The following is a 20786-nucleotide window of genomic DNA, read 5'->3' as shown; positions in this document are numbered from 1 at the left end:
TCAGTCAGTGAAATGGCATGTCTTAAGTGGGTATTTTGCTTTAAAATTTGACCTTTTATTTTCTATAACAACTCAACAAAGATTGTTATAGAAATGTGCCTTTGTCTTTTAAATTTTAAATAGAACCATTACAAATATAATAAGCTATCTCGATCATCCATACTGTCTCTATCTTAAAAATGGCAAATCAGTTTGGTCGGCAAGAAAAGCTGCTGTGATGTTCACGACAGAAGCCTATGTTTCACGGCGCGGCGTCGTTCACGGCACGGCGTGTAGTGTGAAAGAGGCCTAGGATTGAAACATGACAAGAGAAACTTTTCCAAGATCGCGACTAGACGAGACGAGAAAACCTTATTTCCCGTTTAATATTGTCTCGTGGGCAACACTAAAGGTAGTAGACCTTGACGAGTTTAGGATGTACTTGAAATATACGGGGGATGGTAGCGGGCTTTTGGTTCCTGATTTATGGATCATCAAATCATTGGATTTAGTTAGTTTTTTTCGCCAATAAAACCTCTAATAGATACTTAGGACAAAAATACATGGAACAAACCTGTTAATTAATTTAAATCGAAGCAGTGATAAACTTGATTGACTAGCTATGTTGTTAGCGAAATGTGTATTTACAATAAAAATCAAACTATAAAGGTTGATTTTCCGTCATGAGATAAACTTACTAGTATAAAGATATGTAGAATGTACGTTTTCAATTTTAATCAAACACAGGACTGACATTTTTTTCTTTTCCTTTGCTTATAGGACTTATGTGATTGTGGCTTCCAAGATAGTTCGACCAGGAACTTTATATCGTGTAATTGCTACTCTTCTGGAAGAAAGGGATCTGCTTGCTATTCGGGCGTCACTCATCCGAGATGGCGTTGAATTGGCTTCAGCAATTGCTCCAATGGCTGGAGGAGAAACTCAAACACTCGCTATGCAGGTAGGTGGTACAGTTTATATTATTATGTGCTCTGTCATTTCTTTTTTAATGTTCTGATAAGAGAATAAACCAGGCCGGTAGCCAGCCCAAAAATGTAGGGGGGAACGGTAGAAGTTAGGGGGGCCCGACCCAACCACATTATAGTTCATTTGCAAGCCTACTATGAAAATTTTAAGGGGGCAGTAAAAATTCAGGGGGGGCGGCCCACCCTAGTCCCCCGTAGATACGGGCTTGGAATAAACGTGTATTAATTTAACGTCCCACATTGTACGCTATTTTAAACATATCTAAAAATTGTCCACTTTATATCATTGTGTCTTCTAAGCATACCATAGACTCCAAGGAAGCCAAAATTATAATATTTATTGTTTATACATGTATTTTTGATTAATGAAACAATATATTTGTTTATTTATTTCCAAAACATTAAATGTTTTCCTCCATTAATTTTTACCTTTAATTAGCACTCTAAGTAGCCTCAAGAAAGAAAAAACTTCCAGATCTATCCCAGTGGTGAACTTAAATCCTACTAAGATCAACATTAGTACTGCAGTTAGGGTTGGAATCCAACCTCAAGAACTAAATTAAGTGTTGTTTTATGTACCAATAAAAATGTATTTATTGAACATCATAGGTCTCTCCATTTATAGTGTCCAGTATGATTTTTCTACCATCAGGAGCAAGCCCCTGGCACCCTATATCGCTCAACCCCACCTTAGCGCCGACTTCGGCGATTCGCATCAGTAACTACTAATTCTCATTTTAAAAAAAAAATCAAATTCTTCAATGGATTCAAAGCAACAACTCCCACTTTTTACATAAATGCACTCAACTAACTTTTGAATCAAGTGTATTTAACCCTTTCGAGCCTGGCGTTGCATATAAACACACAGTCGATAGTTTCGATGAGGGCTCGTGTATATAAACGCAAACACAAACACATAAACACAATGTTTGGACGCAGAGAATGTGTGCGGTTTATAAGCATCATTTGCGTTTAATTTGTCATTCAATGACTAATTATAGGCTTAGATGACTTTTAAGTTATCACTTTCTTGCGTCCATAAATTGTTAAAATTAATCTAATGTTCCTTTCAACTCTTTAAAATATTCAGATATAAATACTAAGCTTTATTGATACGAAATTGCACCAATGGTAGCAATTATACTAAAAAAATATGTTAAATAATATTTTGCTTACTGCTTAGTGTCAGTCGAGAATAACGACACCATGCAGCAAAACTCTGTTCTGAATAACCTGGTTGCTGTTTTGCAAGTCGTTAGTATATAGATTATGTAGATGACAGGAATGTGTGCCGTTGTGGCAAGTTCAGAACTACCTGTTTCTATCGAAGCCTATAGCATTACAGTCAATCCTTTGCCAATTCTATACATTACTTTACTTACAACAGTAATTGTTTCAGTTTTGTATACACGTCTAACAGTAAGACACATCTTTAATTATCTTCTTAAACTATCTGAAGACATGTTGAATCATTATTACACTTACTGTTATTTAATTTATTTATTTTCCATATTACAATAACACTTCCTGAACAGTAGTTGAGTTGATTTTGAGTGTAACGTCTCTTTCAGCAGCAAGGCTATATGAAGCACTGATTAACGTGAAATCCGAACTACATGAGCTCTCGCCGGGAATCGAACCCGGGTCTTCCACGCCAAAGGCGCGTACGCTAATCGCTTAGCCACAAAGGAGCTCTTCCAAAACAGTAGTTCTTGCCCTCTGGTATATCGTTTGAGAGTATTTACCAAAAGATAGAAGTGTTCCGTCCAGAATACATAAAACGAGCGGATTGTGTACACTTTCTAGTTCTACATTGTATGTTTTGGTACCGCAAGCGTTCCAACCCCAGACAGTCTTTGCTTCATGTAATGACCTATTAAAAACACTAGTGGAAGTTGGGAGTTTTGAGAACTGAATCAATCGAGCCTACAGTAAATTCCCCTGTACCAATCGAGTCTACAGTAATAAGTAGAGCAACCCACATTTTTTAAAAAAATTTTAGTGTAATTATGCTTTATATTTTTCCAAATTATGTTTTATTGTTAATTTCAACCATTGTTTTACATTAATCGTGCATAATGTATAATATTTATTATATATTAAATATTCTAAATATCTTTATTTATTTATTAATATTTTATGCAACCAGCTTCTTTCATATTTAATTAACTTTCTACTTAATGCACTATAAAGAGATATGCTTTACTCGAGTTAGTTTTTCTATCACTTGTGTGCGCCTTAGAGGTGCATATATACAGAAAGGGAAAGTAAAAGATGCCACCAAAAAAATACAGAAAGTGCTCAAGTTCAAGAGATACACACAACAATATAGTGTGGAGTTCTTGTGTACTATTCATTGTTGGCGGAAAGTTTTCTTCTTTTCCTTTTTTTCTTTTCTCCACATCCAATGATTACACCGAAAAGTTTACAGAAATAAAAAAAAAAGTTTTTCATTGTTGCATTGTTATGTCCTTAATGATTTTGCATTGTAAATATTGGTTTTTAAAAATATTAATACAATATGTTAATGCTTTTTATGCTTTTGGGTTGCCCTAGTAATAAGATACTGATATCAGCAACTTAATACTGATTGATCTTTTAAGAACTTGTTTTTCCTTTATTTAAACTTCCAATTTATAAAGAAAATTAATCTTAGAAATATATTAGGTTTAAGAATACGGACATTATTTCTCCCTTATAAGCACATCTAAGAATACATAGATTATCTGTAGCCATCATATTTGTTCCAAAATAAACATCGGACAGCTTGACAACAATATCTTTCGGGTCTTTAACGATTTTGAGTAACAAAGTAAAATCTGTAGATAATGTTGCTACCACTCGAAAATTTACCGGTATTAGCCATGACTTCCAAGAATTTATATTTATCCAAACTGGATTCAAAACATTCTTCATGAACATAGTCAAAGTGGTTGTCAGCCTCCTAGGATGTCTCTACTTCCGTCTTATTGTATGTTATAGAAGAAAAATCTCGTCCAGTTCTTTACCAGGAGGTAATGTACCTAAGATCGATGACACATTCCCGCGCTGGATGGCGATGCTGATACGTTGGGAAAGGAATGCAGTAGCTCGGGGTTCACCAGTTTTGATTGCTATTCGATGACCAACTTCATTAATGAAATAGATCCTTCGTGACCCTAGACCCACTGGTTTCTATTGCTACTGTTACAAACCAATATTTGTCCAATAGGTTTGAGTATTTTAGTACGGCGACGAGACCTGCCTGAATTGAAGCATTGGGTAAGTTGGAAGGAGCAAACGTATCGGAACATGTGAAATCCCAGACTAGTGCTTTTCCATTTTTCCATGGTAACATGGTCATGCCATCAGGCCTTTTATTTGTTTTTCTTTGTATATATATTTCTAACATTTATTAATCAATCGCCATTTATCAATCAATCTGAGCTTTATTACTGAGAAAATTAAATGTTTTTTTTTTCTCTATCTTTGTCCAGGTGCCACAGTCTAGTGTTCCAGGGAATTACAAGCTTCGAGTGGAAGGAAATTACAAAGGCAGTGTAGGTGGAACCCTCTTCGTCAACGAAACTGCTCTAGTCTTTTCTACCCGTTTCCTTACTATCTTAATACAAACTAGTCGCCCCGTCTATAGATCAGGACAAGTAGGTAAGTAATAAGGACCAGACATAAACGTACGATTGAGTATATACTTTATTTTTGTGTATCATATCAAGGTGGTATCTGTAACTTCAATTTCCATTTATGCAGGGGTGCCCATAGAGGGGGGCTATGACACAAACTGCGTCATTGAAATATTTGGGGGGTTAAAAATCTATATAAATATGTTTGAGGGGGTGTAAAAATTAATCGAAAAGAAGATTTTTTCATGGAAGAACACCTACGGATAGACAATTGGGGGGGGTGCGTCATGGACATAAGGGGGTGGTGGGTACCACTGATTTATAAGTTTGTCTCTTAGTGAGAAGTTTCACCATTTTGTGCTTACTTCATCTACTAAGGACTAAGCGACTACGCTGGGATCAAATTATTATTTCTTTTCCTGTAATCTTAATTATAAAGAAACAATGGCACTTATGATCCCTATTGTTTCCCTTGATACTAGTTTTACTTTTTATATGCAAAAAAGAAAGAAAGAAAAAAAGAAAAAGCTCTCTTGCAGAAGAAGTTCTATTTATTTATTTTATTTATTTATTTATCAATCAGCAGATACATCTCAGAGACCATTTTATACTGGATATCTATAGTTAATCGCTATGAATTTAGCACTTTGACAAAGTGTAGACACATTGCAAATGATATGATTTTTTTTTACTGGAATCAAATAGAAAATAAACTCTGCTAAAGACAGTAAAAAGGATCACGCCTGAAAGTTTAAATTTCGTCCGGTAGATGTCAACTGCTGGAGGATATGTGCTGACACCTAATTGCGTGATGTGCAACTTAAGACATTCGCAGTTGTATATATATATATATATATATATATATATATATATATACACCTTTGTATCAATTGTAGAAAATGGAATATGAATAACGATTATTAAAATCACAGTTACCCATGAAGACATTATCGGATCGACTCCATTAATGAACTCAGCCGAGATAATCCCTTCAGCTGAATAACGGAATTTAAAAAATCGCTTTCGTTCAAGAGTTATCGGGTGGAGTAACGGACGTACTGATACTTCAATCTTATAAATCCCATTTGCGTGATCCTATTCATCCTAATAAGCAGGATATTAGAAAACTTGGAACAATATATGGTATTATAAGAAATAATAACATGGCGAAAATATTGATGATTGCAAGAAGGACAACCTGTGTGAACTACATACCTAGGTATATAAATCTTGGAGGGAAGAATTACAGGTGGTTAAGCTAGTTTTCGGTATCGTTAATGGTACAGCAAAACCTGTTAACTTCCACACCAGCTTAATTTGGCCTCATTCTTATACAGTAGAAACTACTTTGCAAGACTTAATACTTTGTAACTTGGCCATTTATCTACCTTTGAGCTTGGTCGTATTGAAGCAACGTTATTTCTACCTGTTAATGCTAAATTAACTTCTACCTAAGTGATCTTAATTTCTTAGGAATGCTTTTACAACATCTGTTTCTGTTGCATCTTTCGGGAGGTCAATAAACCTAAAGAAGAAACGAAAAACTTATGTCCATGCGAAATACTTTTCCCAGTCGGTGAGTGTGTGAAAAATTAATGCATAAAGGTTTCCCGTTTATATTCTCAATTGCAAGATGGTAGTTCAGCCCCGATTTATTTATTGAGCTATTAGTTGCTTTGGTTTTGTCACCTGCTAGAATTCTTTTTCTTCTGAGAGGCTTGCATGAAATTGATAACAAATGACGACCGGGTTCATGTTGCAAAATGTTAAAAAAAAATAGAAAAAATAAGACAACAGGACGCAAGTCTCTTTCCTTTTATAGTTCAACTGATTGCTAGCCAACAGACGTTAGCAGTACGAATACACAACAGGATCACTTTTAGTGTTTCACTTCTTGGAGAAGTGAGATAGCGTGGATGATTTGAGTATTTCCTGGAACTGGCGATTTTGTCTGGATCTACCGTCACAATTGGAAGCGAGAAAAGAATAAATAATGTTTTGGAGATAATTAGCATGCCGAAATTACAACATTTAAAGCATAGTATGCGAGTGACAAATTAAGATTGATGCTTACTGCATGTTATGTTCTTTATATACATTTTACTGTATATTATTAATAAAATACAATCTAATACCAGATAATACAGATACAACATTAAAAGCGCTTATAGTCTATAATGTTCGTTTATCTACAAAGTACTTTTATCTTCTGTAACTAAGCTACCTGTCTAAGTTTGTTTCAGTGAAATAGCTTGAGTCCTTGGACAGATTTCACTCCATATGAAATTAATGGCAGAGCGAAAATTAAAATACTAGTAAAATATTTTCTGTAAAGTATTCTAGAAAAAAATTACTATTACAACAAGAACAATAATATACAATATATTAAAAAATACAAGAAATGTTCGAAATGTAGGGTATGGAAAAGAATGGAGTAAACCAGCTGGATGGAGATGGAGAGAATATCTAACGTAGAAATATAATGAAGGTGGAGAGAAAGTGGCAGTATTGGAGATTACTGAAAAGAGGAAATACTATACATGTATTGTTGGTGACAATTTTATATTCTAAACAATGTGATACAAAGTATAGTGGAAGATAAACGAGGAAGGGAGGTAAGAAGACTGTTATTGATCGATGGTATTAGAAAGGATAACTCCTACGTGAAGATGAAGAGGTTATTCAGTGGTGACTCTCCAGGTAACTCACAGCAATAACAATTTGTATGTTATCGGTGCAAGTTCAAGGAATAAAGCTTCATACAGCTTCAGAAAGATGTTTACAAGAATTAAAACATAAGAAAAGCTTACTTTCTTTAGCATATAACAAAGATATTTTATTTTTTATCGATGTGACTTCCTTCAAAAGCCGCCACTAACATGAGATTACTAGAGGTTGCATAGAATCTCACTTTAAGTCATAGGCCTATCTTCTAATTTAGTTGAAAATTAATTACGTATTGAAATTTACGCTGCGGGCAGCCAAGGGCCATTTCGAATTATCGATTTTCAAGAACGCTAAATTTGCAGTTAGAAACTCGTTCTTCACCTACATTAATCTGCGGACCTATTACAAATTCTTCATCTACAGTCAGAGCCGCCAACCACCACTGATTTTTATACCTATTAAATTTATTGAATATGATGCAAAATAGCACTAAAATCGCTTCTTGCAAATAAGTTTTGCTTTCAACAGAAAAGATACACTAATTATTTTGAAACTAACTTTAATTAATAGTTGTCATTCACGGTTAGACATAAATCGCGTAAACAGCGTGAGAATTTGCCTCCGGAAACTAGGAAACAAGTTTCTGATGTAAACTGCGTATGGGACGGAGGGAAGATGAAAGAGTGGGAAAAAATTCCAGCGTGTGAAAAAAAATGCAATTCTACGACCTCAAGCGAGTTTTAATGAATGTATTACGTAAAGTGCATCCTTTGTATTTTTCCCAGCGTAAGTAATTATTACATAACTTTACATACAATTTTCTGAATTTATTCATATTAATTTACTCAGAAATAACATTTATTAGTTTTCAGAGATATAGTTACTAATGTCTTTATGTATTTGTAAAGAAAAAATCACACGCACACACACTCTAAAAGTTCTTCGCTTATTTAATAATTGAATGTATTAACTATAGAATGTGTTTTTTGGGGAAATATTTGAAAGAAGGTTTCAGTACTCTCTCGAAATCAGGCTTTCTTTTACAATTTTTTGTCTTGGGAGGGGATGAATTCTAACAGTGAGGGGCTGCACTGGGGTGCTACTTAATAAAGTACGTGTCCTACGCAACAGTGTCACGCAATTGCAATTTAATCTATTTTAGTTCCGGATGGGTGCGTGTGTGTGTGGTCAACTCCGGGGAAGAAGCTCGCCGAAAGTATGCCTGGAAGAAACACCACTATTCCTAGTTTATATATATACGAGGTGTGTTAAAAAGGATCGAATCATGTTTCTCCCGCCCACAGAAAAATTTAGTCTTTGTCAGTTGGCCAATGAGTGAAGACGTGTGACAGGTTGTCGGATTTCAGTTTTTCGTAAAATGACAGAAAAATTTGAGCAGCGATATTGCATCAAATTTTGCCAAAAGCTTGGCGATATCCAAGCGGAAACCATTCAATCAATGGAAACGGTACAATCTCAATTTTGAACGAGAATTTGAGCATGAGGAGAGTGTGCACGAAATTTGATTTAAGATTTCATCGCCAAACATAACATTCCTGTGTGTTGTCAGGCTCCCTACTCATCCAATATGGTTTCATATGACTTTTGGTTATTTCTAAAGCTGAAAATGACATTGAAACGAAATCGATTTGAGTCAAGAGATGGCATCATTCGAAATGCGACGATACGTTTGTTAACCATTCCAAAACCTGCATTTCCAGAAGTGCTTCCAACAATGGCGGGAGTGCTGAGAGAAGTGTGTGCATTACTAAGAAGACTACTTTGAAGGGGATTAGTGTTTCTGATTTCCAAATCAATAAATGTATTTTTGCTAATCAAATTTTCGATACTTTTGAACACACCTCGTATATATATATATATATATATATATATATATATATATATATATATATATATATATATATATATATATATATATATATATATATATATATATACAGCAAAACCACTTTCTCTCGCTTTAAAACGGGAAATACTGAAAAACAAAACTAGAACCACTAGTCAGACAAAAATATTCAAATGAAATCTGATATTGATTGCCTACAATTATGTTGTGAAATATATATAGCCCTTTAATTACTTTAGATTTATTTTTAATAGAATTCAATTTTAATAACGATGTATAGCTGCTCGTTATATATATATATATATATATATATATATATATATATATATATATATATATATATATATATATATATATACACTCATGCTCAAAAATGAAGGATAATTGCAGATTATGGTACTACACAACGTGGCACTACACAAAACTGGCGCTAATGGCATAGGCACATAGTGAACACAACATATGAACAAACGAAACATATCGGTACCACGGTATTGGTGATATCCACGGTATCCACGGTATTGGTGATAAGTTGAGAAACACATATGCTATACAACGCCCACTGTTTCCTGCGCATGTACCCCGACATCAATATGGGATATGATCACCATGCACACGTACACAGGCCGCACAACGGGTTGGCATACTCTGGATCAGGTGGTCGAGCAGCTGCTGGCATATAGCCTCCCATTCTTGCATCAGTGCCTTTCGGAGTTCCTGAAGTGTCCTAGGGGATTGAAGACGTGCAGCGATACGTCGACCGAGAGCATCCCAGACATGCTCGATGGGGTTTAGGTCTAGAGAACAGGCAGGTCACTCCATTCGCCTGATATCTTCTGTTTGACGGTACTCCTCCACGATGGCAGCTCGGTGGGGTCGTGCGTTATCATCCATCAGGAGGAAGATAGAACCCACTGCACCCCTGAAAAGGCAAACATACTGATGCAAAATGACGTCCCGATACACCTGACCTGTTACAGTTCCTCTGTCAAAGACATGCAGGGGTGTACGTGAACCAGTCATAATCCCACCCAACAGCATCAAACCACTACCTCCATACAGGTCCCTTTCAAGGACATTATGGGGTTGGTATCTGGTTCCTGGTTCACGCCAGATGATAACCCGGCGAGAATCACTGTTCAGACTATACCTGGACTCGTCCGTGAACATAACCTGGGACCACTGTTCCATTGACCATGTACTGTGTTCTTGACACCAGGCTTTACGGGCTCTCCTGTGAACAGGGGTCAGTGGAATGCACCTTGCAGGTCTCCAGGCGAATAAACCATGTCTGTTCAGTCGTCTGTAGACTGTGTGTCGGGAGACAACTGTTCCAGTGGCTGTGGCAAGGTCCAGAGCAAGGCTACCTGCTGTACTCCGCGGCCGTCTGCGGGCACTGATGGTGAGATATCGGTCTTCTTGTGGTGTTGTACACTGTGAACGTCAGTACGGTAGCACCTGAACACGTTTCCTGTCTGCTGAAATCGTTGCCATACTCTTGAGATCACACTTTGTGGTACACGGAGGGCCCGTGCTACGACCTGCTGTGTTTGACCAGCCTCCAGTCGCCCTATTATTCTACCCTCATAACGTCATCAATATGTGTACTGTGAGCCATTTTCAACACACAGTCACCATTAGCACGTCTGACAACATCTGCACACTTACACGCCGCACCGTACTCTGACATGCACCAACACACCTCTGCGTATTTGGACTGCTGCCAGCGCAACCGTGCGACGACCGCACCGCATGCACCGCACCGAATGGTCAAATGCATCGCATGGTCCTACCCCGAGGTGATTTCCAACCGAAAACCGCCCACCAGAGCGTTGTTTCACCATGTATCTGCATTATCCTTAATTTATGAGCACGAGTGTATATATATATATATATATATATATATATATATATATATATATATATATATATATATATATATATATATATATATATATATATATATATATATATACAGACTGTTCCATAATTCGTGTTATTTTCTACAGCGCTGGGAGAAGATGAAGTTTATACACTATTAATGTATAATTTGGCACTATTATTGAGAAATATCTGAATTTTTCGAATTTCTAAAGAAAATAAGAGAAAATTGCTGTTTAGCCCCCCTTTTAGGGGTGTAAACACGAAAGTTCATTTTCCTTATGGGAGATTCAATGTTAAATTTTAGAAGCAGTTTTCTCCAATAATTATTCGTGAAGATTTTGGAGCAAATGAGTTGTATTTGTTACAAAATACAAAAACACTCATTCACAAAGCTAGTAAAGCCGTCTCAAACATTATTTTGCAAAGGTCCCCCTTTTGGGGGGCAAGGGGCGTAAAAAGGTGGTGGGTGATATGTTACCAAAATTCCAAAATTTATTTTCGGAATGCCAGTAAGTGTAAGATTAATCACAAATGTCACAAAATTAATGCTTCAATGTCCTTACATGTAAGAGTGACTGATAATGGGGCTACAGCCCCCTTTCAAAAATAAAAAAATCACCATAAATATCCTTAGTAGGGACATACGAGAAGAAGGTATTTTTGTTAATTAATGTGAAATTTCGCGTCATTGTATCAAATGAGTATGCGTTTTTCAAATCTGGAATGTTATTTTGATAACGCACCGCCTTAGGGGGGCACAGGGGGCGAAGCACTTAATGATGGATCTTTATAAAAATTCAAAATTTTGTTCCGGAAATACCAGTGAGCGTCAGATTTTTCACCACTGTCACAGAATTAATATTCTAATGGTCCTTGCATGTGCCAGTGACTTATATGGGGCTATAGCCCCCTCTCAAAAAAAATCACCATAAATATCCTTAGTAGTGACATACGAAAAGAAGGTACTTTTTGTCAATTAATGTGTAATTTGGCGTCGTTGTAGCACAAAGGTATGAGTTTTTCACATCTGAAATGTTATTTTAGTAACCACTGCCTTAGGGGGGCACAGGTGGCGAAGCATCAGATGATAGACCTTTATAAAAATTCCAAATTTTGTTCCGGAAATGCCAGTGAGGGTCAGATTAATCACAAATGTCACAGAATTAATATTCCGATGCTCCTTACATGTGTCAGTGATTGATATGGGGCTACAGCCTCCCTTCCAAAAATCATATTAAAAATTCACAATAAATATCCTTAGTAGGGACATAGGAGAAGAAGGTATTTTTTTAATTAATGTAAAATTAGGCGTAATTGTATCAAAAGAATATGCGTTTTTCAAATCTGGAATGTTATTTTGATAACGCACCGCCTTAGGGGGCACAGGGGGCGAAACATAAAATGATGGATGTTTATAAAAATTCCAAATTTTATTCTGGAAGTGTGAATGAGTATTAGATTAATCACAAATGACACAGAATTAATATTCCGATGTTCCTTGCATGTGCCAGTGATTGATGTGGTGCTACAGCGACCTTCCACAAATCACCAAAAATGACGATAAATATCCTTAACAGGGACATACCAGAAGAAGCTTTTTTTCTATTGGTCGATTAATGTGAAATTTGGCATTATTGTAATGAAAAGTTATGTACTTTCCAAATTTGAAATGTTATTTTGCTAACAGGGGACAAAGGGCGCGGTTGGTAATTTTTGGCTTTGGAGGGCACAGGGGCCGAAGTATAAAAATTCCAAAATTTATTTTGTTAGTGCCAATGAGCATGAAATTAATTGCAAGGCGCACAGAATTAATGGTCCTATGCTATTTCCATGTACAATCCGCAGCAAAGAACCTGCAACATGAGCATGTAAATTTATTGTAAAACTACGACTAAGAGCACAAGGAATCAACATAACGTCTAAGTGGCATGAATCACGCCAGGAGAAACCTCAGCGTCCTCCCCTGCACACTTATTTTGGATCAAAAGACTTCGTCCTTTCACAATAAACATATATGCTCATGTTGCAGGTTTTTTGCTGCGGACTGTACCAGTGATTGATATTAGGCTACAATCCCCTTTCATAAAACAATAGAAATTCATGATACGCAAGGTAAATATTTTTCATTATTAAAGTGAAATTTGGCATTATTGTCGAAAAATGTTTGTTTAGAAAAAGAGCTAAAGCGACAATATGATAATGGTCATGTGTTGATCTCTTTTAGTGGCGTCAACTCAAAATTTGATTGGCCTAACTGTAAAATGCGGAAAGCAGTTTGCTCTATATTTATATGAATTTTGCTATAAATTAGCAGTTTTAGATAGAAAATACGATACCATTCCTCTTCTTCCTCCCCTTTCATCTATGATGGTACATGCGTTTCTAGTTTTATTACGCCAAACCTCCAAATTGGGGAAGATGGGCAGTAAGAAAAATTCAAACTTTTCGTTATTTTTCGTGAGCGTCAAAATATTTGGAAATATACCAAAATTAATGCTTAGAAGCTACCTCCATGTGCCAACGACCACTTTAGTGATTCAATTCCCCCTTCCCGGTCCCAAAATCATTTAAAGAACCACACCACTTTGTTTTATTATCTTCCATGCTTCTCTCTGGCCTATTCAGAATGCATGCTAAGAGATGTGTGTTTAAGAAGCACTGGAACACGTCCGAATCATTTGTTGGCGTCCCACTGTAAGCTGATTTTAAGCAATGTCAACAAACTTTTGTTTATAAAGTACTCTCTAATTCCTGACTCAACTTCTTGTTCATGTGTGCTGACAACAGTTTCAGACCTTCTCTTGTCGCAATACACCAACGATTTACGAGTTAACGTGTTGACAGTTCAATAGGATTTCGTGTCTGTAATCAACACCTGGGTTAGACTGACTTCTTCGGAAATGGACATTACATAGTAGGTGAATCTCGGGGATAGACTGGCTTAATCATTTGATAATTACTTGTCGTTTCCAGTATACTTTAAGAGTGCATTCATACTGTAGTGTCCTTCGATCATGCAGTCTTTAACTCAGGATCAGCGTGCTAATGTAATTGAATGGTACATTTTATCAGAAAAATCTGCAAGAGCAACAAGATCCCGTATAGCTAAAGAACTCGGATTAAAAGTACACGATATGCAAATTTACCGTTTGTACAAACAGTTCCGCAGCAATTGTTTTCACACTGCCCATCTTGCATCTAGAAAAAGTGCAGGAAGATCTCCAAGTGTATCTACAGAAGAAACAAAAAGACAGGTGTTTTTATCTGTTACTACCGCGGAAATCCCTTGCTCGTCGAAGCTTAGGCTTAAATATTAAGAAAACTACGCTACAAAGAATTTTAAGAAACTTGAAGGTAAAACCATACAAGGTCCGAATGGTTTCTGAATTGTGTGCAAGTGATTATGGTGATCGTGTTTATTTCTGTAACTGGTTTATCGAGAAGTTAAATGAAAACCCTATGTTCTTATTTCAAGTGATGTTTTCCGATGAAGCAAAATTCTTCTTAAATGGTTCTGTGTCCTCATCACATGCAAGATATTCGTCATCGATACAGCCGGACGTGAGATCAGAAGTGTCAATGGACAAACGAGGAATAATGGTTTGGTGTGGTATAACTAGGACTGAGGTGATAGGACCTTTCTTTTTTGATGAAAATGTAACAACGTCATCATACCAAAAGCTACTAAGAGAAAAAGTATTTGCTGAACTTGATCGTTTAAATTTAGGTCAAAGTGATGAATTATGGTTTATGCAAGATGGAGCGCCAGCGCATCGCTCAAATACGACTATAAATCTTTTGAGAGAGAAATTTGGGGAACGGATTATTTCTATGGGGTCAAGTGTCGAATGGCCACCAAGAAGTCCGGATCTTACACCATGCGATTTTTTCTTGTGGGGATTCCTAAAACAAATTGACTATCAAAAATCATGTAACAGTGTAGAGGACTTGAAACAGAGGATTGTTCACAGTATAGAGATGATCACTCCAGATATGTTGGAGAAGGTGTTCACAGTTTCTTTAGTAAATCGCAGTAATTTATGCCTTGTTCGTTCAGGAGAGCATGCCGAATAAAAGTAAGTTGATTTTATGGGTTTTACACTTAGGTTAATGATCTTTTTAAACAATTAGTGATAGTAGAGCCAAAAAGAGTAGTTTTCAACAAACAATAATTTCCAGCAACTGATTCTTATTCCTCGGCAAACATTTGTTTTTATTACAACCGTGTGTCCGTGTGTATTACGTCTGCAGTACATACGAGTAAGTTGTTATATGGAAAATTGAATAATACGGTTATTGTGTAAGAAGTAATGAAAATACATACTTTTTCTTTTTACGAATAAAGCAAACAATATTGAAACTTAAAGCTCACTTTTAATTTTTAAGATCTTACTTTTCATTAAGATCCTTTTTTTTTTTTTTTTTTTGGTTCCTGCTACGTTTTCCATTGCCATTTTGTGTTCTATTTCGAGAAGGTTCTGCTTAAGTGTGTAGAAAATACGTAGGTGATTTGTGTGTGAGATTTTCTGCTATAAAAAGACCCTAATTGATTTTTAAAAATATAAAATTCTTTGATTATATTCCAGTGACACCATAACAACAAAGCTATATGCATAATCAGTTACACTGACAGAAGTTATTCATTTACAGTAATTTCCAGGTTTATTGTATATATAATTTTTTTTTTTTTTGCAATAATGACAACTTACAAATTAATTATGACATATTTATTGTGAATTTTTGTGATTTTTGGAAGGGGGCAGTAGCCCATATAAGGTAAGGTGAGGTGATTTTAGTTTAGCGTCCCGTTCAGCAGCGAGGCTATATGAGACGTGGACCTACTGATTAACGTGGAATCCGAACCACATGAGCTCCCGCCGGGAATCGAACCCGGGTCTCCCACGCCAAAGGGTAGCCCATATAAGTCACTGGCACATGCAAAAAACATCGGAATATTAATTCTGCGAAATTTATGATTAATCTGATGCTCACTGGCATTTCCAGAATAAAATTTGGAATTTTTATAAACATCCATCATTTTATGTTTCGCCCCCTGTGCCCCCTAAGGCGGTGCGTTATCAAAATAACATTCCAGATTTGAAAAACGCATATTCTTTTGATACAATTACGCCTAATTTTACATTAATTAAAAAAATACCTTCTTCTCCTATGTCCCTACTAAGGATATTTATTGTGAATTTTTAATATGATTTTTGGAAGGGAGGCTGTAGCCCCATATCAATCACTGACACATGTAAGGAGCATCGGAATATTAATTCTGTGACATTTGTGATTAATCTGACCCTCACTGGCATTTCCGGAACAAAATTTGGAATTTTTATAAAGGTCTATCATCTGATGCTTCGCCACCTGTGCCCCCCTAAGGCAGTGGTTACTAAAATAACATTTCAGATGTGAAAAACTCATACCTTTGTGCTACAACGACGCCAAATTACACATTAATTGACAAAAAGTACCTTCTTTTCGTATGTCACTACTAAGGATATTTATGGTGATTTTTTTTGAGAGGGGGCTATAGCCCCATATAAGTCACTGGCACATGCAAGGACCATTAGAATATTAATTCTGTGACAGTGGTGAAAAATCTGACGCTCACTGGTATTTCCGGAACAAAATTTTGAATTTTTATAAAGATCCATCATTAAGTGCTTCGCCCCCGGGGCCCCCCTAAGGCGGTGCGTTATCAAAATAACATTCCAGATTTGAAAAACGCATACTCATTTGATACAATGACGCGAAATTTCACATTAATTAACAAAAATACCTTCTTCTCGTATGTCCCTACTAAGGATATTTATGGTGATTTTTTTATTTTTGAAAGGGGGCTGTAGCCCCATTATCAGTCACTCTTACATGTAAGGACATTGAAGCATTAATTCTGTGACATTTGTGATTAATCTTACACTTACTGGCATTCCGAAAATAAATTTTGGGATTTTGGTAACATATCACCCACCACCTTTTTACGCCCCTTGCCCCCCCAAAAGGGGGACCCTTGCACAATACTGTTTGAAACGGCTTTACTAGCTTAGTGAATGAGTGTTTTTGCATTTTGTAACAAATACAACTAATTTGCTCCAAAATCTTCACGAATAATTATTGGAGAAAACTGCTTCTAAAATTTAACATTGAATCTCCCATAAGGAAAATGAACTTTCGTGTTTACACCCCTAAAAGGGGGGCTAAACAGCAATTTTCTCTTATTTTCTTTAGAAATTCGAAAATTTCAGATATTTCTCAATAAGTGTGCCAAATTTTACATTAATAGTGTATAAACTTCATCTTCTCCCAGCGCTGTAGAAAATAACACGAATTATGGAACAGTCTGTATATATATATATATATATATATATATATATATATATATATATATATATATATATATATATATATTGTGGTAAACACATATATATGTTTGATTTCGATTTGTGATTAATAAAATGCATATAATAAAATATTTCTCATTTAATTTTCAGTGAAATTCAGAGCAATTTTATTGACGACGGATCTCAAACCATATGATGATGGAGTCAATGTATACGTGCTGGTAAGGCTTATAACAACTCAACTCATTCGGTTAATATTATGACACTTGCCTACTAATAAAACTACTTTGAACTACATAACAGAAAATTATTAATATAAAAAATTAACATCGTAATATGTACGAGTACTACATGAAATAACGTTTACTAACAAAAGGATTTTAGGTCTATTTTTGATTGTATTTGTTAACTACAGTAAAAACAATGAAAAACGTATAAAAACGCATGGAGTATGTATACGGAGAGTGGAGAACAATAACTGTTAAAAGAAAACTTTCAAAAACAATGTTTTCATGACTAGACTGATACTAAACTGTCTACACAATCTGAGAAAAAAAATCTTGAAAATAAGTATTAGATATACATTGAACAATATACATTTGTATTTGCAAAACTGTAATTTTATTTGTTGTTATTAAGTGATTTATATATATATATATATATATATATATATATATATATATATATATATATATATATATATATATATATATATAAATCACTTAATAACAACAAATAAAATTACAGTTACAGAGCGTTCAAAAAGTCTCTATGCACCTGAATCGTGGCAAGTCAAAGTCGCATTCAGTCACATCAAATAAAATTTTATGCGAAGGTATGCAACACTGCTATATTATCGCCTTGCGTGAAGTTCCTTTCTTAGATTCCAGTCGGCAAAGTGACGTTGAAGTGATTGTTGCATCTAGTTAGCGGTCTCTGAAACAATGGTGTTATGGACAATTCTGACGATGTTTTGGATAATTTTTTTTTTTTCTGATGAGGCCTGGTTTCATTTATCAGGTTACGTCAATGCCCAGAACTCACGTCTGTGGTAAGGGCCGCGGTGGCTCAGTGGTAGAGCGTTCACCTCTGGTGCTTGGGGTTCCGGGTTCGATCCCAGCCCCCGCCAAGTGAACTTTGTGGTGGACAAACACCGTGTGCGTGGGTTTTCTCGGGGTTCTCCCGTTTCCTCCCACTTTATTCATTCCACCATTTTCATTCATTACTCATCATCACCGTCTCCTTTAGCCTAACCGGCATAACCGTGGGACGTAAAACTCAAAGATTTCATTTTTTTTTTCACGTCTGTGGTGTGCAGAAAACCCACATGTCATACGTGAAGTTTCTCTGCATGACCAGAAGGTAGGGGTGTGGATTGCAATATCCAGAAGAAGAATAGTCGGCCCCATATTTTTCAGATAGACAATGGATTTAACTCGTTATTGTGAAATTATTCACCAGTTCATGGAAGAACTAACGGAAGACGAAATTCGTAATGCTTGGATACAAGATGGCGCTACAGCACATACAGCTCGCTAATCCATGAGATTACTGCAAGAGGTTTTTGGAGATCGAATAATTTCAAAGGGATTGTGGTCACCTCGGTCTCCTGACTTGTGTCCTCCGGATTTTTACTTCTGGGATTATGCAAAGAATTCTGTTTATAAAGGGAATCCCCACACGCTACAAGAACTCGAAACAGCTATTCGAGATTTTGCTCATAGCATTCCACATGAACAACTTGTGAGAGTATTTGAGAACAAGAAGAAACGTATGCAAGCATGTTTGGAGGCTCATGGGGGACATTTCCAACAGTTGCTGTGAAAATGTGTGTGTATATGCTACTCCCTGTACATAGTGCTTTTATGCCATAAAATATAATAAATTTTGAGTAAAATAATTTTCTCGTTGCTTTGAATATGTGACAATTCAGGTGTATAGAGACTTTTTGAACGCTCTGTATATATATATATATATATATATATATATATATATATATATTTGGTGGGGTAAAATAAAAATAATGGGAGTCAGACTAAAAGTATTGGGCGCTCTTTCTAATGTTCAGAGCTATTTTTTTGAACACTCGGGAAGTGGTTCATAGGATCCATCATAATCAACCGAGTCTAATGCTTTTAGTATCACTTCAATTTCTTCATTTTTCTTCCCTTAAAAAAACTCATTCTTACTTCAGTTTACACAAGTATTTTATAAGTTTTTCTTATGAGTACCGGTATTAGTTTTTCTACGTTTTATTCAGTGGAGGATCTAGCCCAGGGCTGGATCCCCAGTCTTTTGAGTGATATAATTAATTTAAGAAATTATTTATACATTTGTGAAAGTTTATAGTAAGCTCATGTTATATCTATCATACTCTGGGTTCTAGCTGCCCCCCCCCCCCAGTTTTTACCTTCTAGATTCGCCATTGTTCATATCATGTTTTCAGATTCAACATTTTAAAATTAAATTTTAGGTGGGATAAGTTATAGGTATCCTACTATATAATTATATTATTTAATAAACCTTGGTTGTTTCTTTAATGTAGTCTACAATCTAAATGATTCGACGCAAGAACCTATTTTCTAAAATAATGCGTTGTGGAAGTCAATAGTTCCTAATTTTCTCGTTAGAGGCACCACATAAAAGAACTCGAACCAGGAATGGACGATTCTGCCATCTGTTGAAGTAATGTTTAATTAACTTAGGTTTCCTATACATACACGCAATCTAAATATATTTGTATAGAACTTAATTAATTTTACAATAAAACGATTGACTACGTAAAAATATGCTATTGACATCGATTTACGTATATACAAACAAACAAACAGAAAGCGGATTTAATAAAAGCATAATCAAAATAGTTGGTAAAGGTGAATCATTATTAAGAAGGTATTAGGAACAGTTGGTAAAGGTGAATCATTATTAAGAAGGTGTTAAGAACAATAGGAAAAAGATTAACAATTTTAGTGATATTTGAAAGGAGGTTAGGACACTGTGTCTGAAGAAATTGCATTCTGAAAGACGTGGAGAAGGTAAAGACTACAGAGAATAGAGAAAGGAAAACAAAAGCTGAACAGAATACTATAGTTGATGAACAGTATTAATCAGTGGCGTATTTACGATTTTCTTTCGGGGGGGGCTTTGCTAACTTTCGGGGAGGGCTTTGCCTGAAAATGTGAAAATTCTGCAAGATATTTTATATACTTTACTATAGTAAGTAAGATTTCGGGGGGGGCTTAAGCCCGGAAGCCCCCCCCCTAAATACGCCACTGGTATTAATGATGAAAAAAATCCACTTTAAAATGAAGAAGTTACTTTAGGAGAGTGCTTTCTGCAAGGTTCACATTTGAGGCAAGTTGTTTTCAAGTGACCGAATAATACTTGTATAGTAATGCAGTGATGATTTGATTGTAATTTGTAATTAGAAAACAAG

At 35.7% G+C, this 20786-nt stretch overlaps 1 protein-coding gene across 1 annotated transcript in view; it reads left to right on the top strand.

Annotated features, from left to right (window-relative positions):
* The window catches only part of LOC145686754 (CD109 antigen-like), a 257687-nt gene that overhangs the window by 161613 nt on the left and 75288 nt on the right, over positions 1 to 20786 (top strand). The window contains exons 2-4 of the mRNA XM_081760392.1: positions 760 to 940; positions 4442 to 4610; positions 17501 to 17571. Coding sequence (XP_081616518.1) covers positions 760 to 940; positions 4442 to 4610; positions 17501 to 17571 — 421 coding nt within the window. The remainder of the gene's footprint in view (positions 1 to 759; positions 941 to 4441; positions 4611 to 17500; positions 17572 to 20786) is intronic.

This window comes from Thermobia domestica, chromosome 1 (assembly GCF_964235325.1).
Source record: "Thermobia domestica chromosome 1, izTheDome1.hap1.1, whole genome shotgun sequence".
In the NCBI taxonomy this organism is placed as follows: Eukaryota; Metazoa; Arthropoda; class Insecta; order Zygentoma; family Lepismatidae; genus Thermobia; species Thermobia domestica.
Note: the sequence above shows the minus strand (reverse complement) of the source record. Positions and strands in the feature narration are given on the sequence as shown.